Raw genomic sequence first — 25534 nt, 5'->3', positions numbered from 1 at the left:
ATTATCATTATGTTTTGGAGACGTAACGTGCTGATCAGTGTTATTTTCCTCTATTTATAACTTTCTGGTGTAGCTGGGCAGAGCAGACTGGGGCTAACAGCAAGTACTGTGCTATGGTGGTTGTGTCAGAGCAGCCCAGAGATGGGGCATGAGGCTACATTCACGTTTTGAGTATTTATTAAAGATCACGTGTTGTCTGGGACAGTTTGTGTGTATAGCCCAGCAAGACTACTGGAGAATTCTGAACCATGTGGAAAAAAACACTCATAAAGTTGAGGAAGAAGGAGAGATTGTTATGGTAAAGGAACACAGGGAGCTGGATCGCAGTGGAACCAGAAAAGGACACATTGTTATCAAGGTGAATTTCTTCCCATTCTTTCTATTGATCTATTAAGCCTTTAATAATTAACCCTTTATTCATTTTGGTTTAAATCTGGAACTCTTGTTCAGTTTTGTCTGTCTCACCTCGAAAATTTAATTCTAAGGAATTTGTATTGCTCTGCAAATCTACTTCCATATGTCTTTTAATCAATGTAGACCTTTGGGGTTTGTACTGACATCTCTCCTTGTGTAGTGGTTTGGCTTCTGTAGTCTGAAGGAACTTAAGCTGTATGTAATAAACAAAGTTATGAGATGTTACAGATTGCTCTGGCCAGTTACAAGCTGCAAAATGGTCTGGGAGGAACATGAGGACTTGATTTAAATCTATTAGTGCATTTTTTTTCCTTGAGTTTTCCAAACTGAAGTTTGGAACCCAGGGACTCTCTGAGAGAGGAACAGGCAGGAGATATCAGCTGTATTTGCATTCCATTTTTAAGGCAACACCTGAGCGGCTCATCATGCACTTGATAGAAGAACATTCTATTGTGGACCCAACTTACATCGAAGATTTCCTTTTAACGTACCGGACGTTCCTAACGAGCCCCTTGGAGGTTGGGAATAAACTCCTGGAGTGGTTCACAGTGGACAGCCTCAGGGATAAGGTGGGTTCCAGCCTCCGGAGTGTCATAAACAGGCATGGGGCTCTCTGCATGCTGTCACTGCTTCTCTTCTGCAGGATGATTGCCTATTTAATTTTAAGATTTTAACGCCTGTCTCTCTGAAATCCTTCTTGTTTTTTTTACCAGCAGCTTGGGGGATTTTTTTGTTCATGATTTCTTGGATATATCACCTTCGTTCTCACACCAGCCTTGTGTTCACCTTCTATAATTGTTCTTTGTAGAGTTTCTCAATGTTTTGAACGTACCTTCTTAGAGCAGCTTACTGTGAAGTCTGTACTCAAAGTAAACTGTGCTGCTGATAATAACTCTTCTGTGAATAGAACCGTGTTCAACTCCGTGTAACTGTGTGCAGATACGTATGGAAAATTTACATGGTTTGGAACTTGTACTCATATCCAGTTTGTTGAAAATGGTGGCAGTAAAATTCTTGGCCATCAGTTTTATATGTTTGAGATGGAGCCGAAGGAAACTCAGCTATGGAGGCAAGGCAGGTTTTTGTGGAAGAAGTTGGCTGTGCTCCTTCACTATGGTTACTGCTGCTCCCTTTTTCCATCTACTCCTTCTGGCAACAACTGTTTTTTTTTTTAAGAAAACGAATGTAAAGAAGGAAAGCAAAAGAAAGCAATCTCAGCAAATAGAAGAGGAAGTTGTTATTTTTAGAAGAGCAACTGCCCTGGATTGGCATTTCTTAATGGTGCGGATGGGTAAAATAGTTGTCAGATTGAATTTGTCCTGAATGGCACACAACTGTAGCACACATAAATGCAACCCAAACAATTAGCTTCAAAACTTAGAGGCAAGTTTTTTATTGTTACATTGTACAGCTTCCTTCCAAAAGGAGAGGATGTAATTAGGAGGCTTTAAAAAGATATGTTTTATGAAAGGCAAAAGGAAGAGAGAACTGAAGGTAGATGAGTGTGCCACTGAGTAGTGGGTGATGTAATCAGCCAGATACAGAGATGTGTTTTTTTCATTCATCTCCACAAGGAAAGGAAATCAGGAGTTGATTTCAAGTGCAAATGGCTTCTGCTTCTGCTAAGGAATGCATTAATCTGTGATGTGTTATTCTGTTGTGTCCTTGTATTCTTTTTTCGCTTGTAGATTACAGCCTGTAGGAGAAAAAACATTTTGATGTATCCTTTTTTTTTTTTTTTTAGGTTACCAGAGTGGTTCTACTGTGGGTGAACAACCATTTCAATGACTTTGAAGGTGATCCTGCTATGACTCGATTTCTGGAAGAATTTGAAAAGAACTTAGAAAATACGGTAGGAGTGAGAAAGGACAACTGCCACACTTCTAACATTCTGCATTTCCATTTTCCAGTGTTTGCAAGAGTTAACACATTGTAGTCCATAAGAAAGCACTGAATAGGTGGCTTTTAACATGGGTGTATTTGTTATAAAATATATATTTAGGTACAAAGCTCTCATAAAATAGTGCACATGGCACTCATTTATGTGTCTGCATCACTGCAGAACGTTTATTAAGATCTGGATACATGGGATCATAATTTCTCTTTCTGACACTTTTTTTTTTTCTATGCAACTGTTTTTCCATTTCTACTAAAAGAAACATCACACTCAGTTTCTTGTCTCTTGTGTTACAGAAAATGAAGGGACATCTCAGATTGCTGAATATTGCTTGTGCTGCCAAGGCGAAATGGAGACAAATTACCTTGCAAAAGCCTTCCAGAGACTCCCCTCTCTTTTTTAGCCTCCTTGGAGGAAGTGACAAAGGTTTTGGTATCTTTGTTGAGACTGTGGAAATTGGCAGTAAAGCTGCAGAAGCTGGACTTAAGCGTGGTGATCAGGTAGGAAATGTAAAGCTAAGTTAATTTTAAACATCCATCTCTTAATTAAAAAATCTGGTTTAGCCAACTGTATTGTTTCCAAGGAAAAGATCACAGTGTTGACTGTTAGATAAGAGTAAAAAAAAAAAAAAAAGCAAAAAAACCCACAAAACTTTAGGTTTGTATGTTTAATATGTGTTCCTATTAAATAGTATTCAGAATATCTAAAGTATTTAAGTATTTCAAAAACAAAATGGAGAAAAGAAGACAAATCGTGGAAAATTTTGGTTGCTTTAGAGGACCATATTTATTTATATTTATTTATATATTTATTTATATTTATATATTTAGAGGAAATGTGGTTGGGTTGAAGCTGTCACATTGTTTTCTTGGGTTGATTCTCATGGGTGTTCAGCATCCCAGTCTGGGGCTGGGGAGCCTCGGGGCCCAGCAGTTGATCTGTGCTTTGGTTGTAGTACCAGCTCTGCAGCTGGTGATCCACCTGGTGCAGATTCTAAATGTAAGAACGTTGTCCCAGAAGTTGAGTTTGGTTAAAAGTAGTTGATGGGTAGGAATGGAGTTCCTGGCTCATTTACAGGATGGAACTTGATTAGGGTAATCGAAACAGTTATTTTACAAGGATGCTTTCATGGTACAACTACTGTAAAGATAGTATGATAACTTCTGGCAAGTACTTAACATGCTTGTATTGTTGCATTTACATTTGTAGCTGTTGTAAAGTAACTCCGTTTTAAACAGCTGTTCTAATAGTTCAATTTGCATTTCTCCTTAAAGATAATGGAAGTAAATGGACAGAACTTTGAGAATATTACCTTTGCAAAAGCTCTCGAAATCTTAAGGAACAATACTCATCTCTCCATTACTGTAAAAACAAACATTTTTGGTGAGTAGACTTCACAGGTGATGTATATCCGTGAATGTGCACAAAACCTCCAGTCTCTCTGGCTTAGAACTTGCTCTGGGAGTGAAAGATCACGCAGGAGTCCCCTCGTTGTGCCTCCATTTGCTCGGAGTGTGCAGCCACGTGCTGCTCATTGGGAGGCACTGAGCCAGCATAGCCAGCGCTCTGCTCCCTGAGAAATCCTCCAACGGCTGCTTAAGCAGCTTTAGTGTCCCTGCATGCGATATGGCTGACACGGAGCCAGAGGAGCTGGGCCAAAGTATTTTGCCAAGAAACAGCAAAAATGTCAAACTGGGTTTTCATAAAACTTTTTATGATGGCAGTAAGAACAATAGGATAAATGGCCTTTATATCTGAAATCGATAAGGGAATATAAAAAGTGGTGTAGTATATAAATGTTAGCTTTTAATTGTCAGTGTGAATATAAACACATAAATACCTCCTTAAACACTCATTCAAACCATCTGTTCTCTTTCCATAATCCTGTTCAGGAAACAGAATAACCATAGCTACAGAAAGAACAAGGCTGTACATACCAGATAGATCTGTAGTGGTATCTGAGAGCTAATGGTGGTTCCCCTCTAATATTTCCTCCTGCTGGTTACCTGCCTGTGTTCCCTATGAGTTTTCTTTTCAGTTATGATTTTCTATTTATCACCATGCAGGTAAAAAGTTTTAAGATCTTAGCTGTTATTTATTATCATAACTCTAATGACAGCATAGAACAACTGCAGTAATCAGTCGACTAGACTAATGAAATGGCATAAAATAAAGCATTGCTGAGCTGAGGCAGTGATGGTTGCATACAAATGGATTCCAACCTCTTTTCCTGCAAGCTGATAAATTTTCAAGATGATTTCTCTGATATGTTTTAATGAATTCATGTCGTGAAGCTGTTTTGAACTGCAGTAGTTGTGATTCTGTCCTTTTAATTGAGTGCTAAGTGCCTGGTATTGGCAGTGGACAATCCCCATTCTTAGATTTGAGTTTGTATGGTGAAGGATTGTAGCCAGAAATTGTGTCACATCATAGAAATATTCGGTTTGACTGTGAATATACATGAAGTCCCTCATGTCTTGTTTGTAAGGCCAAGAAATCAGATCTGCACAGCACTGTGTTCTCTTGGTACCAAACTTTCAACAGAAAGTACCAAATTTCTGACATGAGTGACCTCAAAGATTTAAAAACAAAAGACCCCACAACAAACAGGAAAACCCCTATGCATTGATAAACCAGTCTGAACAATTCGATTTTACCTTTTATTTGTGGGGAGAAACAGGAACAATGAAGACTGGGTTTTTTCCTCATATCTTTTGGGAGTCTCAGCAATTGACTGCCTTAGTTTGATAAATGCAGGAGGAGGTTTGATGCACCTTACGTTTTACTGAGGGAAAATGAAGGAAAAAAGAAAATCCTGAGCTGTCCTGAAGTTCTTCACGATGCGTCTGCACCGTTAGCAAAGATGCAGATGGCAACAGTCATTAAATACATAGAGGAGATTGGTGTGAATGTAGAGGTTCCTTTTTATTGATCTGACTGCCTTCGTGAAGGCTGGAATATCTTCATTAAATTGCTGAGGTTTGTGCTCATTCTGAAAGTAGCCAGGAGAGCCCAGCTGTGCAGAATGGGGCATCGTTTTTTGTTAAACATTTGGGGTTACACTTTCTGCCAAGGAATTCCACAGCAAACCTTAAATGGGAAAAGATCTGCCCCCTTAGAATCAAGATTAAAATGTAATCTATGGCCTGGTTTGGCAGTGCATTACCTTTCTGTTTTGGATTCTGCTTTAATTTTTCTGCAGGTATGTGGGAAACCAAAGGTTTGAGGGGAAAGAAGAATGCAACACGAAGGTTTAGGTGTGCAAAGGTAAATGACAGTGGTTGTATCTTCCCTTTCAGTGTTTAAGGAGCTGCTCTGCAGGATAGGGCAGGAGAAGAATGGAATTCCACATATTCCGAAAATTGCAGAAAAGAAAAACAACCGTTATTCCATCCCAGATATGCCTGGAGATGTGGAACAGATGTTCCCCCGTGAAAAAGGAAACAAGAAGTTGAAAGCAAACACCGTATCTGGTGGGAGAAACAGAATCAGGAAAATTTTAGACAAGACTCGATTCAGCATCTTGCCTCCAAAACTCTTCAGGTGCGTTGGGCTCTCCTGGTTGAACAGCAGTTGTTCCTTATTGGAGCTGCTTCGTATCTTCAGACACGTCCATGCTGCTTTTTATTTTTTGTTATTGTTTTTATTTCTTCTAAAATGCAGTAAATCTGAATCATAGAATCATAGAATGGCCTGGGTTGAAAAGGTCCACAGTGCTCATCCAGTTCCAACCCCCTGCTGTGTGCAGGTCACCAACCAGCAGCCCAGGCTGCCCAGAGCCACATCCAGCCTGGCCTTGAATGCCTGCAGGGATGGGGCATCCACAGCCTCCTTGGGCAGCCTGTTCCAGTGCCTCACCACCCTCTGTGTGAAAATCTTCCTCCTAATATCCAACCTAAACCTCCCCTGTCTCATTTTAAGACCATTTCCCCTTGTCTGTCACTATCCACCCTCACAAACAGTCATTCTCCCTCCTGTTTATATGCTCCCTTCAAATATTGGAAGGCCACTGTGAGGCCTGAACTGCAGAACAAAACCAGAATATTCTTTCTGTCCCAGTGAACACTTTCAAACACACATTCCCTTAGTCTCTGTTCTTAAAGCTCGCCTACAGCATTTAATTAAAACATCTGACTGCTGCTATTTTCCCCAAGATTCACTCATCCCAAGATGATCATGCAGAACCTAACCCACCTGATTGAAACCAATTTGTTTTGCAGTGATGGCAGCGTGAGCCAATCGCAGGACGACAGCATCGTTGGGACGCGGCAGTGCCGGCACAGCCTGGCCATCATGCCTATTCCTGGGACCCTCTCATCCAGCAGCCCCGACCTGCTGCAGCCTACGACGAGCATCCTGGATTTCTCTAATCCTTCAGGTAAACAGGAGCATGAGCTTGGTAATTACAAGGCAGTTGGTTCTGGGGGGGAAATTACACCTTCTGCCAGCTTCAAACACACTGAGTGAGGTTACCTCTTCCTCCTGTGACCCTAACGGGTCCAAACTGGCAGCAGGGTCCAAACAGAGCCCAAACCTCAGTTCCCTGCTTTTCTGTAGTGTGAGACCTGGTTTCTCTTAAGTAAATAAATAAATACATACATTTTCCCACCCATAAATGTCTTTGATTTACCAGAGCTCTGGTGGAAGCAGGTTGTCGTCCTCTGCACCTGTCTTGTGTTATCATCTCTTCCCAGTACCAATTCTTCTGTGACTTGACTTCTCCATCCACCATCTTTTTGTATATATTCCAAACAATACTGTGGATAGAATTAGACAACGTTGGTACCAACATAATTACATTATTTTTTATATAATATCTTGCAGTCTTTAAGGTCGTTCATTTATATGTCTGAAAAACTGAAAAGTGTTTTGAGATTTGCAATCTGGGCTTCCATTGCTGATACTGAAGGAGCACAGTAGATAGGGTGGCTGCAGGAGGTATTTGCTGTTACATGCAGCTGCCTGTAAACATGTCAAGTCAGAATCACGTTTCCCTATTTCAGATGTAAGTTCTGTGCATAATTACATATTCTGTGAAGAGCCTTCTGGCTACAGCTTATGTTTATTTAAACTTGCAGTTTTCCCCTTTAAAAGGAACAAATGTATCCTATCAAATGCATAAATATCCATAGCAAATAAGCTCCTTTTCTTTCTGGAGACCCATTTTATTACTGTGTACATGTGAGAGGAGAGAGCTACTCACATGTTCTCGGCTACTGTACAGATTACTGCATCATATGAGCAGCAGATTACTGGTCCTTCACAAGTTTACCATAACAACTATGCAATTATTTTTGAATGCTAGAGTAAACCAAAATATTTCTGACCATCTAATACGTGCTCTTTAAGTTTTGTAAACATCTACATCTTGATTTGATGCTGACACGGTGTTTCTCTTTTTTTCCTGCCCGCAGCTGTTGGGTTTTACTGTAAGTATCCCGATGTACAGCATCCTGAAGGCCTTAATATTGCATGGCTTGCCTGATAACATAACACATTGCACTGGTGTAGTTATACTGTCTGGGCAGTGGGTAGTCATGAGTCCTGTGAGCTTCCCTTTAATAAAAGTCCATAGGAGCTCCTTCTGAGCACTGTAGCTCGTGGCAGAGGGCTGGGCTGAAGCAGAGAATGCCTCATTTAATTCCCATTTCTGCCACTGATATGCTGAAAGACATATCAGTCGGGCTGCTTCACTTCTCTGGGACCTTGCTTTACACAGATGTAATTACTTGCATCCCTCTTATGGAGACTGGATGATAATGCATTTTGAGATTGGGTTTGTTCTGCTTTTGAACTTTGTCTAACTAGAATATGTGCATGCAAACTGGAAATGCATCCTGTTCAGTCAAAACTTGAATGGTGTGTAGGAAAGTACTTTCTACTAACATTTACCTGCTTAAAAGAAAAGGCGATGAGATGAGGTGTTCCATCACCTGCTACTTACAAGTCACATCGTGTTCTGGTTGCATGGCATTCCTTTTCTTCCAAACGAGACCTCAGTTTGGGCTTTAAACTTGAGTGTGTTCTGATTTTTAGGTATGCTAATAACACAGTGTAGACGTTTTGGCTCTTGTGTTAATCTGTGATGATTTTAATGAGCGCAGACATTTCCCAAATAATTCCCTTGGGCGGGGGATGCCCTGCCTGGCCAGCCCCTGTCTGTGGATGTGGCTCTTACCACTGAGATTATTAAAGGCTGGGCGAGTAACAGGGAGAGGAGGCACCTCTGCAATAGCCCTGGGCATCTCTGCTGTGGGGCTTACAGATACATTTACCTCAGACTTTTTTTTTGCCAGTCAGATATTTTGAGAATCTGTAATAACTGTAATGGAGAGAATTATTTCCAAGTGTCAAGTTATGAACTAAACTTGTATTTCTTTAAACAGTTGTTTCATGTGATAGTCTGCCCCAGATAAAACTGTTCTCTGGCACGTTTATAATTCCTAAGATATGTTTTAAATAGGTGCACTAGCAAAAGAATTAGCTGCTGGCTGCAGCTGAGTTCCTTCAGGTTGAGAGGGGGAGTGTAGAAGTGTGCACTCGCTCACAGATGCAGCCAGGTCTCCCTTCTCATCTGCATTTTCCTGCCCACGGCGCATGCACCTCTCTGGAGGAGCACCTTGGCACTCAACTCAACTCTGGATCACAGGAAAACAGCCAAAAAGGAGCAATGCTTCCAAGGATTTTGATGTACGCTGAGAAGGGCCCTGTACAGGACAGTCATTGGATATGTGGATGTCTGGAGCTTTGTGTTCGTGGGATAACATAGAAGTTAATTCAGTTGTGGAAATGGCAGAGAGGCGAAAGACTCCTCTTTTTTCCATTCAAAGACTGAATGCTTAAGTGGACATTTACCAAACGATGCAGAAAACGACCTCTTGTCTTTTTACATGAAAAATAACTTCCCACTTTCAAGGTGTTCTTCTGTTATTTCAGATATTCCGGACCAAGTAATAAGAGTTTTCAAAGCAGACCAGCAGAGCTGTTACATCATCATCAGCAAGGACACCACGGCCAAGGAGGTGGTGAGTCACGCCGTCAACGAGTTCAACCTGACCGGCGCCCCGGACACGTATTCCCTGTGCGAGGTGTCCGTCAGCCCCGAGGGGGTCATCAAGCAGCGCCGCCTTCCTGATCAGTTCTCAAAGCTGGCCGACAGGATTCAGCTCAATGGGAGGTAATGCAGCCTTGTTTGGGGTTCGGTTGGGATTTGTTTGCGTGTTAGGGTTGAAGCATCTGAAAGAATGCGGGGAGGGATGTTTTAATGGGAACAGACGGGTGTCTGTTGGAAGAGTAAGCAAGTAAATGTCAGCAGTGCTTTCCTTCTCTTTCCTTCTCTCCCTGTTTTACCTTCCTTTTCCTTAAGCAAAAACGTCCTCCCTGACTTTACAGCAAGCTCTCTTTGTGAGAGCTAAATTCAGCAAATCAGGATAACATATAGTGGCCTTCACTTAAAAAGAAGAACTTGTATTCCATCTGACACTTTCCATATGTACTTCAGGATTAAAGTATGCAATTAACTGTTGCCAGTGATGTCATGTTGCAATGAACTGATACTAACCTGAGATAAATTCTTCCATTTTTATGTAAACTGTTACAAATGTTTTCTGACATCTAAAGTGCTTCGGCTCTATCTGATGACCTGGTCCATGCCAGAAAGAAGTTTATTAAGTAAAAACTTCTTTAGTCTTCTCTGCTGAGCAACAGAGAGAATTTATGAGAAATAAACTTCTATATATCTGAAAACGAACTGCTTTGGACCATGGAAATTAATTTTCCAGATACCTTTTCATTTCCTGAATACTGTGAGTTTCATGTAAATATTAATATGCCACACTGTATTTACATAAGAAACCATGCTTAATTTGTTTAAGAAATGGAGAAATACATAAATGAGAGATTTCTCAAGACTAATGTGCATTTAAAGTGTTATTTCTCTGCTAAATTTACAAATGGAAAAGTGACCTTTTTTTGAAGATGCAAGCTGCAGCATGTTACTGAGTACAGTACAGAAAACGTTAGCAAAGAGGTAGACTGAAACTGCTTTGAAATGCTGAAGGATGAGGTACGCAGTGTACAAAGGGTATGCTGTCCCTGCCTCTCTCTTTGCCTCTTATTCTCGATTGTCACCAACAAGGTGGAAATGCTCTCCTCCAAACACCCCTGTGGTGTCAGTAATGTCTGCTTGGCTGTGGTTCAGTGCCTTTGTTCTCACGCACCCTCTGAAGAGCATCTCTAACATTCTGTTGCAACTCGATTGTTCTTAGGTACTATTTGAAAAACAACATGGAGACGGAAACCTTGTGCTCAGATGAGGATGCTCAAGAGCTGCTGAGAGAGAGCCAGATTTCCCTCCTACAGCTGAGCACCATTGAGGTGGCCACTCAGCTTTCCATGAGAGACTTCGAGTTATTTCGTAACATTGAGCCTACGGAGTACATCGATGACCTTTATAAGCTGGACTCCAAAACAGGAAATGCTCACTTGAAGCAGTTTGAGGATGTCATAAATCAAGAGACCTTCTGGGTTGCCATGGAGATTTTAGCAGAGCCCAACCAACTCAAAAGGATGAAGATTATTAAGCATTTTATTAAAATTGCCCTCCACTGTCGAGAGTGCAAGAACTTCAATTCCATGTTTGCAGTTATAAGGTAAAGCACTTCCCATTTGTCAGATCTGATTTGTGGTGTCACGGGCAGCTCTGTTAATGTGAACTGAAAAGAAGGTGTATCTTCACAGATTGCCAGTGGTGTGGGGTAGTGTCAAGGGAAGTGCCAGGCTTTTCAGAATGCCAGAGTGGACCACTGTCACTGCGTTCTGTGCCTCCCTTGTCCTCAGAAGCTCAGTCTCCGTGTGTGACTGTCTCCTCTTTAACCATTCCCTAGCAGGGAAGGAGAAGATTTGGACAAGAACACCGTTTGATTGATGAAGTCCAGAAACGTGCCTGAAAGTTGCTGCCATTTTCTGTGATTCTAGCACCCAGCTTCCCTTTTTTCAGTCAGTGTTACTTTTTCAGTGTGCATTGAGTCATATCTGCAGTGATGAGATTACTGTTTCTTTCATTGTAAGGACTTCCTCAAATCAATCTTGGTTAGTTTAATATTCCTTCTCATTCTTTCTACTCATCGGCTCGTTCCTCTTTTTCTCTTCACAATTAGACTTTCTCTTCTGATTTATACTAGGTGCTGCTACTTTGACTTCAATGGTGTCAGTTCAGCACTTCCTTTATTTGCAGCTTTGCAAAGCCCTGATTGTATTAAAAAGAAAAAATCACTGTGATTCATCAGGCAGAGCTCTGGATTCGTACTGCATCCCAGCACCTGTCTTAGAAAATGCCATTTTATAATTTTAATTTTAGAAGATCTGCTTCCATGTCTTGCCGTTGTATCAAATGATACAGGCTTCTGTTTAGCCATATATTAAAGAGTTAATGAATTCCCTTAGAAGATGCTGCTCAGCCATCAGGGCTGGGAGTACTTGGTACGTGGTGAAAACAAATGTGGATGCTGAGTGTAACTTCTATTTCCTGCTTCCTAATCTCCCATGCTTTGTTGTAGGTGGAAAATTAACTTGTCTTATTTCTGAGTTCAGCCTCACAAGGCCACAACTGAAGTGGTCTTTGATCAAAAAATAGCAAATAAATTAGCTTTTATTTTGCCCTGGTTTCCAGAGGAATATGTTTCTGTTGGCATATGGCACAAGGATTCTCTTTCCTGCCTTGCATTTCATGTCAATACGATGCCATGTGTTACATGAAACAGGAAGATACCATCTTAATATAGCACAGAAAAGAGAAGCTGTGTGGGGACATATGTTAGATTTCTCATGAGAGAAGGCTTTGTTTGTGACTTTACCATAGCGTGGGGAGAACTCTATGGTCAAAAAAAACAGCAAAAGAAGTTTTGGAGACTTTTAAACTGAGGAACAATCTTCTTAAGAAAGCAAATTGCATCAGTCCAGGTTTGACAGCGAATGCTGGAGGACATCACCTTTCAGAACTGCACGTAGAAGCACTGGGTCAAACTTTGCAATGACTGTCACACTTCTTCAGCAAAACTGGTGGCCACTTATCATGGGGAGTGATTATAGTTAATCAGTTTTTTTTTTACTGTGTCCAACTAATTCTGGATATATCTTTTCTTAGTTGGGAGTGGGGCACAGTGACAAGGTGCAGCTTATCTGCCTCTCTGAGGTCAGTCACTCAGTGCTCCCTTATAGTTCTCCCAGGCGTTGCCATTTTGCCTGCTGCCCTTCTCCACTGCCTCTGCAGCCGTGTGTTTGCCACATGAATTTCTCACTTTTTTGTCCTTATTTGCAGTAAACATTTTCACAGGAGAAAAGTGGTTTGCAAATTAAATGATCCTCAGTGCTGTTTTGGCAGGCGAACTCCAAGTTCATACCTTGTGAATAAGGAGCAATCATTCTGTCTACAGTTCTCTCTCTCTCTTGCTTACAAGAGCGAGCGGCAGTGGGCTTTCTGATGGACTTGCAGCTTGGCATTCCCCCAGCTTTCAGTTAACCTTGTGAAAACTGTTTGTAACCCCCCCAAAAAGCCCCACAGCCCTTTGTTTCCTTTCAAAAGGGAACGACTCCACTAACAGCTAATAACGGTATCTGCCTTGCAGTGGGTTAAATCTGGCTCCCGTGGCACGTCTCAGAGGCACTTGGGAAAAGTTACCAAGCAAGTATGAGAAGCACCTCAGAGACCTTCAAGATCTTTTTGATCCATCTCGAAACATGGCGAAGTACCGCAACATCCTTAGCAGTCAGAGCATGCAGCCTCCAATTATTCCGCTCTTCCCTGTTGTCAAGAAGGATATCACATTTCTACATGAAGGTAATGTCAAACACAGCAAAATAATAAACCAGGCACTGAATACGTTATAGCCCTGTCTTTGGTGCTCCATGATTCAACCGATGTCTAAAAGGAAGCTGTTGCCAGTAGGGTGCTTTTGATGCATCCTTTGTAGGAGCACAATGAAATAGAACTGTGAATGCATAATAGAAGAGGCCAATCCCAGACAAAAAAAATAAACATTAAGTGAGTATTTCGAATATTTTAAAAGCAATGCTTAATCTTCATTAGCTGTCCTAAAGTTTAGGATGACTGTGCTGCCTAGTAATGACACTGCTAAGAGAAATATATTCCTCTTACAAGAACTTGTTGCTGCAAGGTTTCTTGTTCTGTGTTGTGGTTTTCAGACAGCTACGATGATACAACACCTCCTACTCTTGCTTTCAGCATTTTTAAGGGTTTTTGTTTAAACCATTCCCTTTTTTTCTCCTTACAAAAGATTCTGTTCCCAATTGGTTGAGGTTGAGTATTCACAACTATGCCGGATTCTTGGTTTTGGTCCTACAGAACTATTTGTGCTGATTTCAGAATGTGGATGCTACAGATGTCAGTTCTTCGTTTAGCATCCATGCCAATGAATTTGGGCGTAGTTCATTTGCTCCTCTTTCCTCTTCCTAATACATATCACTTTAGAAATTGATTAATGAGAGCAATGCTAGATAATTGAAGTGGGTCTGTCTTTTTGCTTGAGGTTTTTGTTTTCCTGCTACGTTGACTAAAGCTCCATTGACAAAGCAGAGATGTTGATGGAGGGTGGGAAGCTCGGAGGAAGGCTAATGTGGGGGAGTTGGAAACACGTTCTATATAAAGAAATAATTCTTATTCTTTTTGTGTGTGCGTTTCAATCGTGCAGGAAATGATTCCAAAGTGGATGGCCTGGTAAATTTTGAGAAACTCAGGATGATTGCCAAAGAAATCCGCCAAGTGGTGAGGATGACCTCAGCCAACATGGATCCAGCCGTAATGTTCAGACAAAGGTGTGCAAATTAGAAAGGCAGTAGGACTGCAGGTGGCTCAGTGGGTAGGGAGCTGGGTTTGTGTGTGCATCAGTACGTCTGTATCTCATTGTGTGACTTACCATTAACATTTACCATCAGAACCAAAATCTTTATCAAGTTTTGGCAATGCCGTCGATGCTCCTAAGAGTTACTTTTAATGACTGCTAAATCAGTTTCTCTAATATAGCAAAGAAGAATATGCTCAATAAAATAATCAGTTGAATTTTAGGAGCGATACAGTATTAGGCAAAAACCACATGTATAAAATAAAACACAGAAATCACCCATCTATGAGTCTGAAATGTTGCTTTTAACAAATTAAACACACAAAAAACCTGATAACATATTTAAAAATAAAACAACAAAGCAGTATTTTTTATTTGTCCTAAGCACAGCTTGCTACACCTACGTAATGTTTGGTGTCTTCAGGCTGTATGCAGGTGAAGAGTGTCTTCTTGCCTTGGTTTTCTTCCTTTTTTTCCTCAGTGCAGTGCATCATCAGGCTTTATGTTAACAAACTGCAGAACAGAAGTGCCGTGACTTCTAATGTGGTGCTGGTGAACTCTAGATTACACTTAGTGGGACTGAGTAATACCCTGCATCTATTTGCTTGTCCCTAGCTTAGAGAGCATCCCCAGCTCTGGCCAGCCCTGCTGGTAGGGTCCCATTGGCCATCCCACCCCATTCTTGAGCTCAGTGCCCAGCCCACTGGGGAGCTGGGTCCATGAGTAACTGCACAGCATCTACTTAGAAAAGCAGCAGAATAAGGCAGTGGTTGGGATTCATCGACACCAATGGGTCCTGTTTGGTACTGGCCTTCAGGGCTGGCTGTCAGCAGCCGTGAATATTTGGTTTAAAATCAGCCTGGTTGAAGTCTGAGGAAAAATTAATGGATCCCTCACAGAAGTTGTTTAAGGATTGATTCATTTCAAAGCAGAGGGTCACCTTCATGTTGTTATATTTCAGCCACTGAAACTTCCTTTTTAATCACAAAGCTACTTCTAAGTTAGTTGCTTTTCAGAAACCATGGCATTCACAGATTAAATGGATGTGTACATCAGTTTCCCTGATGCTCCTTCCAATTCTGAGTCCTAATGAAGCCTAATCCCTAGATGAATTAGTAGTAAATAAATAGTTACCTTTCGTATCCTTGCCAGAATTAACACAACACGACTTAATGACCACACTCTAAAAAGTGACTTCTGAGTTAAAATGCACAGGATCTAATATTAGTGATACTGCCACAGATTAAAAGAAAACGACTCCTTGTTTTCAGCATTTAGATTCATTTGCATTGCCTCTGGTGTTTGATCTATCAGTTTGTGTTATGAAGCACCAACAAACGTTTTTGAAGAAGATTAAAAATGAACAAGAAAAGATGTTTGTTAGTGTAACGTGAGACCTGCTAACGAGTTCATTGCCAATTAATACAGAGCATTGAGCTTTTCAGGATGTGTTTGGCAAACGGCTTGTTTTCCAGCAAGCAATCAAGGGAAAACAGCACCGTAAACATGAATACTGATGATTTCTCATACGTTTACTGCCACCCTAATGCAAAGAATAAATTAACTTAATCACGTTTTCTACAGTATTAATAAGTTAAAAAGCTTTTGCTTGCTCCATCAAAATTGAGTGTGACTTATGGGAATCACTTAACAAGAAAATGTAACGTGAGTTTGGGTTTTCAGTTCAAAGGTTAAACTTAAAAATAAGCAGAAAAAACTGATAGATGTTCTTCCATGTTGGAGTGTTTGAGCAAGTCCTGTCCTTGCATTCCATGAAAACATTGTGTTATTGTTTGAGAAGAATTTTGCTGTATAGAGATTTTTTTCTTTTCTGTTCTTTCCTGTCTACATCTTTCTTCCTGACTCTCAACTGTTTTATTTTTTTCCTGTGCTTTTCTGTTCAAATACATGCTTCAATGTATATGGCTCTTGCTTACAGGAAGAAGAGGTGGAGAAGTTTGGGGTAAGTGTAGAGCTGAATGCAACTAAGATAAATAAAGATTATGCAACTCTTAACATACTGCATCCTCCTCGTTAGTGCATGCTCCTGAAGTACAGCATGCATTTTATTAACCCTGCAATACGTATTTTTTTGAAAACAGGAATAAGAGATTTTACAGTCGACTTTGTGCAGCAGCTGTAGAGATGCTGAGTCGCTTCTGTTGCTAGACAAGTTGTTGGAGTTTTGGCTTACTGCATAAAGAGACAAACGACCGTGCAGTTGTATCAGGAGGCAAACTCTGTTTGGAAATTAATAACTTGGTCTTTACATGTCGCAGATTTAAGCCATTATGCATTTTAAACTGTAAAGAGGCATTGAGTTGTGATATTGGTTGAGCAGTTCCCCCCTCTGAGTTTAAGCTTCGAAGTCTTTATTTTTAGTGTGTATTTGAAATACATTTCATATGCCAGAATCCTTGCTGAAGTTTTAGTTGTTCAGGGCTGGATGTTGAGATGACTGCGATGGAGGGTTCTGGGGTTACCTGGTGAGCAAGCTGGCAGCGCCATGGGGCAGTGAGCTGGGGGTGACCCTGCAGCTGTATTTTGTGCATTCTGCCCTGTGTCTTTGCCCCTCAGCTGCTACCTGCATACCTCAGCCTGTGTGCCTTCGCCCTTTGAAGCTCTCCTGTTCGTCCTATGGGCTCAAAGCCAGCTGTACATCCAGACACAGGCGTACACTGGGGAGGGACCAGCAGCAGGGCAGGCGGGGGCAGCTTTGGGTGCTGCTCCCTGCAGTGAGCTGGGCTGACAGCAGGACGAGGCACGGCTCAGTGTGCAGCTCATGGTGGGGAGAGGGCCCAGATCCCTCTGGAATCCTTCCAAGCAGAGCAGGAGGTGTGCTGTGCTGTAGTGATTTCCAGCCTTTGGGATTGCTGGGAACTTGAGGCCATAAGGGAAACTGGTTTTTAAGGGAAATGAAGCTGACTCAAAAAGTGAACTCCAAAGTTAGAAGAAACAGTGTGTACACATGAAATAAAATATATCTTATATATATAATTAAAAAGAAAGATGATGTATTTTCCTGTTTTGTTACAGAACAGGCATTAACTTTGCTCTTGCCTGTGTAGAGATCAGTTCCAATGAGTGTCAGCAGTCCATTGTGCCATCTGCTGCTCTTTGCCTGTAACAGCATTAGCTTTTTGTTTAATTAAGCTGTACATACTGCCACAGTTTTTAAGCTTATATTTTCTCTTAGCTTAATTTATGAATCATCTTCAAAAATATTGCAGGCAGGTGGTTTCCACCATTTCTTTGCTTTTAAACTCAACTTGTTCAATCCTTCAGGCTTCCTCCAGCAATATGCTTCATTCTGGGTCTGTTAGCTATGGCAGCTCTTCTGTGCTGGGCTTTGTTTATCCTCCCACAAATGATTCTGGAAACGCACCCAAGATTTTGAGAAGTAACTTTACAAAGAATGCAGCCTTTTAAAATCCTCTGACTTTTTTATTTTTCATTTTTTTTAAATATAAAACCAAAAATCACACCCTCTTCGAGCAGCTTTGCTGCAACTTCCCACGGGAGTTTTCTTGTAACATATGTGATGGTCTCTATTTACTAAAACACACAAATGGATTGGAGCTGAAGTGGCCGTAGGACTTCTGGCAGTTGAACAGATGTGATGTGTATGACTGACTGTATCTTGATCAGTTGTTTGGGCACTGATGTCATCACCTTTCATAGATGTGAGTCCATACAAGCATATGTATGTTATGGCTGCCATCCTGACCTTTGTTGGAATACATTTTCAATGAGCCGCTGTTTTTACTTAATTGGAGAAAGAAATTAGGCATGCAACAAATGTTGCTTTGCATATTTAACACAGTTTTTTCCCTCACTTAAGCACAGTCAGAAGCTCAGGTTTCTAAGCGGTCGTTTCTGTGGCCAGCTGGATGGTGGCAAGTTACTGCTGTAAGCCTGTAGCACACAGTGGGCACCAAATTCCTCGGACAAACGAAGTTAGCAAGTTTATCCTGCAGAAATAGCGTGGGCTGTGCAGAACAGGAGCACAGTCCATCAGCAGAGCAGATTGGGTGCTTGGCACAGCCTGTGCCGCATTCGTGCAAGTCCCACAGTTCCACGTGCAGTCCTTTCCTAGGCTCCAATTGCTGCTCTTCTTTTGACCAGAGTATTTTAAGACAACCGATGTTTCAATGCCGTTCATCTGTTTTTAACTCATTTGCATCAGCATGCACTAGCCCTAACTGAAGAATACTGGTAATAACCTGCTTTGACGTGCGCTGTTCAGCTCCCCGTTGCTGCTGAGACCCCAGGCCTGACCTCTGTGCTCCTTTCCTTTGCAGGTCTCTGAGCCAGGGCAGCACCAACTCCAACATGCTGGACGTGCAGGGAGGAGCGCACAAGAAGCGGGCACGGCGTAGCTCACTGCTCAATGCCAAGAAGCTGTACGAGGACGCACAGATGGCGAGGAAGGTCAAGCAGTACCTCTCCAACCTCAACGTGGAGACGGACGAGGAGAAGATCCAGATCCTGTCCCTGCAGTGTGAGCCTGCCTACAGCACCCGTAAGTGCAGCAATCTCTGAGGGCGGTTTTAATTGTTTAAAAACACGGTTCCTTCCCTGGAAACAGCATCTAGGGTCTTTCTGCTCTCCCTCCAAGAAAGATCGCTCTGGGAAGCAGCTCGTTTGTCAGTTTGTACTGTCACAAACTGGTAGAGTTTCAGCAAGCCAGCATTAACATTCTGATCTTGGCTGAGTTCAGAAAACTTCAGCGACATTTTTTATTTTAACCTTTAGTTCTTAAAGTGTGTGTCTTTTTATCAGCCTGGAAGGAAATTCAATAGTACATTAGCTCTGTTCTTGCCCTGTTGTCCTTGTACAGAATTAGGAAGGATAAAAGTAACGTTTACCATATGAACAGCAAGAAAATGAAAAGAGACAAAATCAATACAGAAGCTGCAGTGACTTACAGCTCAGAATAAACGAAGATTGCTGAGAAGCAGAAGTCAAGTCAATATTGACTGATGGGATTGACATGGCTTGACAGTCAAAAATAGAGGACTACAGGAGGACAGTTTTCATAATTGGAAGTCCTGTGCAGCTGTCTAACTAAACAAATCTTCTCTTACGCAGTGCACAGTAAATTCTTATTTCAAATTGAGAAATGGTAATTGCATTTTATTTTGATCCTTAGAAACGTTCAAATTCCTGAACGGTGGGGTTGTCTCAAAATAGCAAAGTGGTAACCTCGCTAATCAAAGTAATGTCTCATGCTTGTTTGATGTGCAAATGCAGCATCTTACGCCTTTTTTTGTCCTCAAATACCATTTTATCTGTGATGAGGTAACTTAAAAGCATGAATAGGAAATGACACCTTGAAGATAAAGCTTGAAGTCCTTTCCATTATTCAGTATTAAGAACGCAAATTCCTGTTGCCTCCCGAAGAGCCTTTCTGTGTTTTTTTTTGTTCTCAGATAGAAGCTAGGTAGGGAAAGACCACATCTAACTCCATTTTTTAAATGTCAAACTCAGTGCATCCACGTTGGTCTTACACCTGAGGTTGCTGGAAATAACAGGTAGCTCTGAATAGGAAGATTGAAGGCATGAGTTGTTAGGGTTGTACCTCTTCTGTCTGGGGTGCTGGTACATGGCTTTGCAGGTGGCTTTTGTGCAGATAATTTTTTTTTCTCACCTTCAGAGGTAGAGCTGCCCACTCTTACGCCTTCTTTCTTTCTTCCAGTTCTGCTTGCAGGAGCAGAGAGCAGTGGTTATGCTGCAGTCCAGACAATTCCAAGGTTACTTAAGGGGAACTCAGATGGCCTTAACTCCAGAGTTTATTAATTGCTGTGTAATTAAAGTAGAAATTGAATCAGTGCCTTGTGCTGTAAATCAATTGTGCCACCTAGTGAGAGATCTGATGCTGGACACAGAACAACCATTTCCTCTCCTTTCTGTGGCATTACGTCATTTTGAAGGAGATGCTGTTCTGCTTTTGTGCATGAGCATTTTAAGTACAGAACTTAATTGCAGTTGAAATAAAACACAACCTTTTGGTTTTGGATGGAGTACCTCTATGGCACTTAACAGTTTACTTTTTTAAATGTCATTTTGCACCTGCCTCTTCAGTGTGATGAGACAGGAATGTTGGGAATACAGAGTGTTCCAAATGCTTTGTCTGCTTCATACCGTAGTTGCCTTTATCTGGTTGTGCAATTCCAAGGGCCAGAAATTGATATCCAGTTTTTCCGTAACAGTGACAAAGAATTTAAGCGAGAGAAGAGGGGCAAAATCCTCCGAAATGTCTCCAGTGCCCATGAGGTCGATCGGTCAGACCACGAAGGCCCATCAGCAGAACAGAATGAGCCAAGTTCTTCAGGTTCCGTCTGTGAATTTATACCCCAGCAGGAAGAAGGGGCTGACAAAGGATCATGTCACCTTCAGTGAGTATCCCTGCTCAGCCAGCTGGAGCTGGGTGGATTATTTCAGATCCCTTTATGCAGGCGTCTAAGTTAAGTCCTTCTCTTGAATGATTCTAACTAAGGTAGCCTTAGTATCTCTCTTGAACAGGTCGGATGTACAGTGCTGAGCCTTTTCCTGTGTATTTTTACATTCTAAAGAGATTTTGCCACAGTTGAGAAGAATAGCATAGTTGGTTTATTTTTATTACTATTATAATATATTTTGAAATATATATGTGAAATTGTTGGAACAAATCAAATGCATTTAATATTTGAGCTCTGGAATGCTGTTGTAATAACATTATTTTCAAAAGGAGCAACGCTTGTTTGTTGCCCCTTCTGAGCATCAAATACTTTGTTTCTAAGCTTGCCAATTGCAAAGCACTATTATCTGTTAAAATACTTCTATTTGCATGGCTTGAAATGGCTCCTTTGTCGTCTTAGGTACAGGCTCACCACAGAAGTCATTAAGCTTGTCTGAGGAAGTAAGTAGCAAGAAGCAGACAGATGACACAATGTCCATGGCATCTTCTTTGCACTCCAGCCCCCCAGCTTCTCCTCAGGGCTCTCCACGCAAAGGTACGTGTGCTCCATGGGTGTGCAGCAGGTGCCAGCATCTGTCACAGGATCATTTGTTGGTAACTTCATGTGAGAGGGGTGGTAATGTGCATAATTCATGTCAGCAATAGAATCGTGTGTTTCTGTCCGTTAATAATAGACACTGCTTTCCAATAGATTGTGTATGTTTTGGCCTCCAAAGTGACCTAATCTGTAACGACTGGAAGAATTAATTTCTTTAGAATAGCTTAAGTGCTTCTGACAGAGTTCCCAATAGGTTTAAGTGCTGTGGCACCCACCAGTCCATCAGTCCTGATTCAGGTGACCCCTCAGGTGAACAGGATTCGCAAACCTGGGGATTTCCTGAAGACAGTGATGTTGCACAGACTGCAGCTGTTGACGTCTTATGTTTTTGCCTAAGGTAGCTGGAGTATTAAGGGATTAGAGGGAGCTGGAGATAAAATCTCCAGAACAGCTGGTTTTGATAGCTACAAAAGTAGTGCATTCATCCAAATCCTAGAGTTGCTATTGATATTTTTTGTTCTTGTGCACAGGGCTTTGTATTTATCCCTGTCTATACTGATGCCCTGAGAATCCCTTTATTTTTGATACCTTCGTAAAAGACCTGCATCACTTCATCATTAGTCAAGCTTGGATGGGAATTCATTTGAAATCTCTTAACACCACTTTATAGTGAGCCAGTGTGGTCAGTGTCCAACGGTGTAAGGCGTTTCTCCATCCCTTCTGTGCTGCTTTCGACTCACTGGCAGCCCAGAGCCCCACAGCATTGGCATGGCATGGCATGGTGACTTGCTGCATCTTCTCACCAGTTTCAGTGGGAGATCTGCTGGCCCATCCGCTTCTGCCTTCACAAGATACTGTTTTCTTGAGGAGAATGTCACTTACTTAGACACAGCATATGTGTAAGAACCTCAACTACGTGGGCTGCCAAACCCAGTTCCACTGGGATTTCACTTCTCTTCTATTTCTCCTATAAACATGTTAATTTAGTTGACTTTCTTTGAAAATACTTTGTTTCTTGGGGGATTATTTCATTAATTCAACTTGCTTTTAGCAGATTGTTAGCACTGGACTAATTTGATTAAGGTAATTCATACCCTGTTGTGTGTGCACAGCTCATTGAACTTAAATTAGGTGCTTCACAGACAGCTGAAAGACATAATTTTAGGCATGAACACATTTCACTAAATCTTAGATTTCATTTTCTTTTGAGCTATGCCCAAATGGTGTGCAAGTGAGATTGGAGTTTGTTTTTTTTTTTAAAGCAACACATTACTTCTGCTGTTATTTATCAAGATTTGTGTGTACTTCATTGCAGTTGGTAACATCCCAAGGTCGGATAACTGCAGTCAGATGAATCTCTCTGGGTCTTCCTCATCCCTCGCCAGTGAAACCAGCAACAAGAACAGCGGGCAACGCAGCTATGGAATAGGTGGGGCTTACTTACAAAAGAAAATTCAGATGATTGTCAAAGCAAGAGACAGCTCTGACATAAGCGAAAAGGGAGAAAGAAAGGATGAGAGTGAAAAGGCAGAAGCTGAGCGTGAGCACAGGAGAGAGAAGGGACACCTGTTCAGAAGACTTAGGGAAAGAAGCTTCTCCAGGGAAAGAACAGCTTTTACTGCAAAAAGGGAAGCAGAGCACGTTCAAGCCTCAGAAAGCAGCAAAACCCAAAAGGACAGAGACAGCGATGCTCTGAGTACAGCAAGTATCTATAGCAACAGCAATTCACTGACATGTGACTGTCTGCAGATGGGGCCTAGGAGGAGAAGGAAGACTCTCTGATGTATTTTTAGAAGACAGACTGATGTCCATTCAGTATCAGTTACACTGATGTAACCTATGTTACATTATGCAGTTACATACCGGCGCATTGAAATGTGTTTAAGCTGTCCAATGTACTTGATTCACCTGTCCAAGACTAGGAGGTGTTTGTGTCAGTGTTACTAACTCACACACTTACAGCGTAGTAAATAACGTGAGGTGTGGAACAAGGAGCAGGTACAGTGGCACTTCTCTTACTTCGTGTTGGCAGATGCCAACAGAACAGTAAGTTCTGTAACATTCTCTTCATTTGACTGTAAGTAGACTGTAAGTAAGTAGATTTACATCCTGTGATGTAAATCAGATGCTCACTTCCAGCATTGCTGGGTTTGGGTGTGGATCTGTGCTGGCCTTATCCTGCTAAGCTTTTCAGCCCAGCAAAGACTTGCATTTCTCCTGTTCCTGTGTGTAAGTGCCATTATTTAATGTCCCAGCTTTCAGACAAGAGCTCGTCTCACTTAGAGAGAGGAGTCCTTCTGTTCTCCAGATCTCTTAGGTTCTTGAAGAGGAGTGTCTTAAAAGGGGCACGTTGAGCACATTTCTTACAGTGGTGTTAATTTTAAAGACACTATTGGACTAAATAAAGAATATGAGATATTAATTATTGCCAAAGGAAAGGAAACTGAAATTTAGTATTAAAAATGCTGGTCCTTAATGTTTATTTTTTCAATCAGAAGTGTGCCAGTTCTGTAGTTTGATGATATTGATGGTATTTTCTGCCTGTATTGCTCTTAAAGTCTTATAGCAATAATCAAGTTTAAACTGTGAAATCCCTCAAAGTGCAAGCTGTGCACTCAGTGGCTGTACGCTGGTGGCTCCAGATGCCATCTTACATGATCTTTCTTTGGAGTATTTTTTGTGGACCAAATCACATTGGCTTTAAAGTTGTATGTATTGCTGGTATGGTTTTTAATTTCCTGGTCACTTCATATTTTCACCAAACTGATGTGACTGTGTCCAGCGGAAAGGCATTAGTAGGTAGAAAGGATGTGAAAAACTGATTAATTGGCAGGAAATTGGAGAAAAAATACTAATCCAAGGACTATGTCAACTGTGTATTGATATGGTCTCCTGTAAAGCAAGAAGGCAATGTTTTCATTAATTTGCAGACGCTCGTTTGCCTATACATGAAGCAGCTGTTGAGCCAGTATTTTCAAATAAAGATTCTAATTTTATAATGCTTTGCACACAGTGTAAGGCATATCATAGTCTGTTTACTCCCAGTGAAGGCAGGATAAGACAAGAATGTAATTCTTGACATGCAGTGAATTTGCAATTGGGAAACTCAGTGGGAACTAAGAAAAATAAATAAATTTAAGCAAACAAACAAAAACAGCACCAAAACAGTCATTAATCCAGGACCTATTGCCCTCAGACAAATGGGAGCAAGCAGCAGCTGTGGGACAGTTACTTGAGACAAAGTATTTCAAACAAACAACAAGCTAGACAGATGTAACAGATGCCAGATGCCTCCTGAGTTTGTTTCCTGACAGCAGAAACAAAGAGAGCTTCTGCCTGCCCGCAAGATGGTGCATGGACTTATCCAGAGAGATGTAATGCTCCAGAGCTTGAAATCTGAGGATCTTGAACTCAGGTAGTAGGGGGCTGATGAAACAGCACAGTGTAGGACCCTCCTGCAGCTTTCCTGAGCTGGAGAGGGCCACTCCATCACCCCAAAGGACCCCAGAGCATGTTTGCCCTCAGAACGGCACAGGTGAAGTTTGCCCTATTCGGTTCATTGCAGTTCTTTCCCTGCTCCTCTAAGATGCTCACATTAAATGATTTAAGCGAGTTGTCCATACTGAGGGAGTTTGTGACACTGTCCAGGGACAGACGTCCTGTTCTGAGTCACCTCAGCTGTGCCAGCAGAGCAGTATGCAAGGTGCACGCAGCCAGAGCGCATGGAAGGCCCTAAGATGCTCCCTTTGATGTGCTGTAGGAGGTTTGGATATATGGGGCTACGTACATCATCTGTATTTGAAACTTGTTATTTGAGGGTGAGGGTGAACCAAGCAGGAGTGTGTTGCTCTGCTCTGAACCCACTGAGGCTTTCAGCCTTTCCATCCTGCAGGCCCGGCCCTGCCGCTGTTTCCCACTTTCGCTTCCTGATCTGTTAATCCTGGAACAGCTAATAAAGCTGAAATGGGCCATATGGTGTATCCCCGAGTGCTGATGGCTTGCTTTTACCTCAGTCAGCGTCTCCTCAGCCACTGCCAAAATCTTTTTGTGAGTCTCACAGCAGTCGGCCAGAGGAAGCTGTGGGAGCGTGCTGCAGTTTTACTGGGACTGAACGGTGCAAAATGGGAGAGATCTGACCCGTCCGCCCACTGTGCACACTGCAGACACTGCTCCTGTCTGTACTGGTGAAACCATATGGTGTGCATCGCTGTGGAGCTGCTGCTTAGGTTACTGGGGGCACCTGGCTTGTGTTAATAAATTGCAGGACTAGATGCTGACATGCTAAAGGCTTTAGTACCATAAAAACCTCAGTGGGCTGTTTGTAATCAAGTTGGCCTTGATTTTTTTCTTCTTTTTTTCATTTAGAG

General features: G+C 41.7%; 1 protein-coding gene across 6 annotated transcripts in view; it reads left to right on the top strand.

Moving 5' to 3' along the window:
* The window catches only part of RAPGEF6 (Rap guanine nucleotide exchange factor 6), a 106802-nt gene that overhangs the window by 69333 nt on the left and 11935 nt on the right, over nt 1–25534 (top strand). For 2 of the 6 annotated variants that reach the window (XM_085237022.1, XM_085237017.1), the window contains exons 11-27: nt 206–358; nt 819–983; nt 2159–2266; nt 2608–2811; nt 3586–3694; nt 5611–5854; nt 6532–6689; nt 7726–7740; nt 9248–9488; nt 10579–10962; nt 12937–13148; nt 14020–14143; nt 16109–16132; nt 18471–18691; nt 20382–20567; nt 21030–21164; nt 22483–22596. In XM_085237022.1, coding sequence (XP_085093148.1) covers nt 206–358; nt 819–983; nt 2159–2266; nt 2608–2811; nt 3586–3694; nt 5611–5854; nt 6532–6689; nt 7726–7740; nt 9248–9488; nt 10579–10962; nt 12937–13148; nt 14020–14143; nt 16109–16132; nt 18471–18691; nt 20382–20567; nt 21030–21164; nt 22483–22596 — 2797 coding nt within the window. The remainder of the gene's footprint in view (nt 1–205; nt 359–818; nt 984–2158; nt 2267–2607; nt 2812–3585; nt 3695–5610; nt 5855–6531; nt 6690–7725; nt 7741–9247; nt 9489–10578; nt 10963–12936; nt 13149–14019; nt 14144–16108; nt 16133–18470; nt 18692–20381; nt 20568–21029; nt 21165–22482; nt 22597–25534) is intronic. The other 4 variants (XM_085237023.1, XM_085237019.1, XM_085237020.1 and 1 more) reach the window with 3 other exon arrangements.

This window comes from Meleagris gallopavo, chromosome 15 (genome assembly GCF_905368555.1).
Source record: "Meleagris gallopavo chromosome 15, MGAL_WU_HG_1.1, whole genome shotgun sequence".
Classification (NCBI taxonomy): Eukaryota; Metazoa; Chordata; class Aves; order Galliformes; family Phasianidae; genus Meleagris; species Meleagris gallopavo.
The sequence above is the reverse complement of the archived record's forward strand: the minus strand, read 5'-3'. Positions and strand labels throughout refer to the sequence as shown.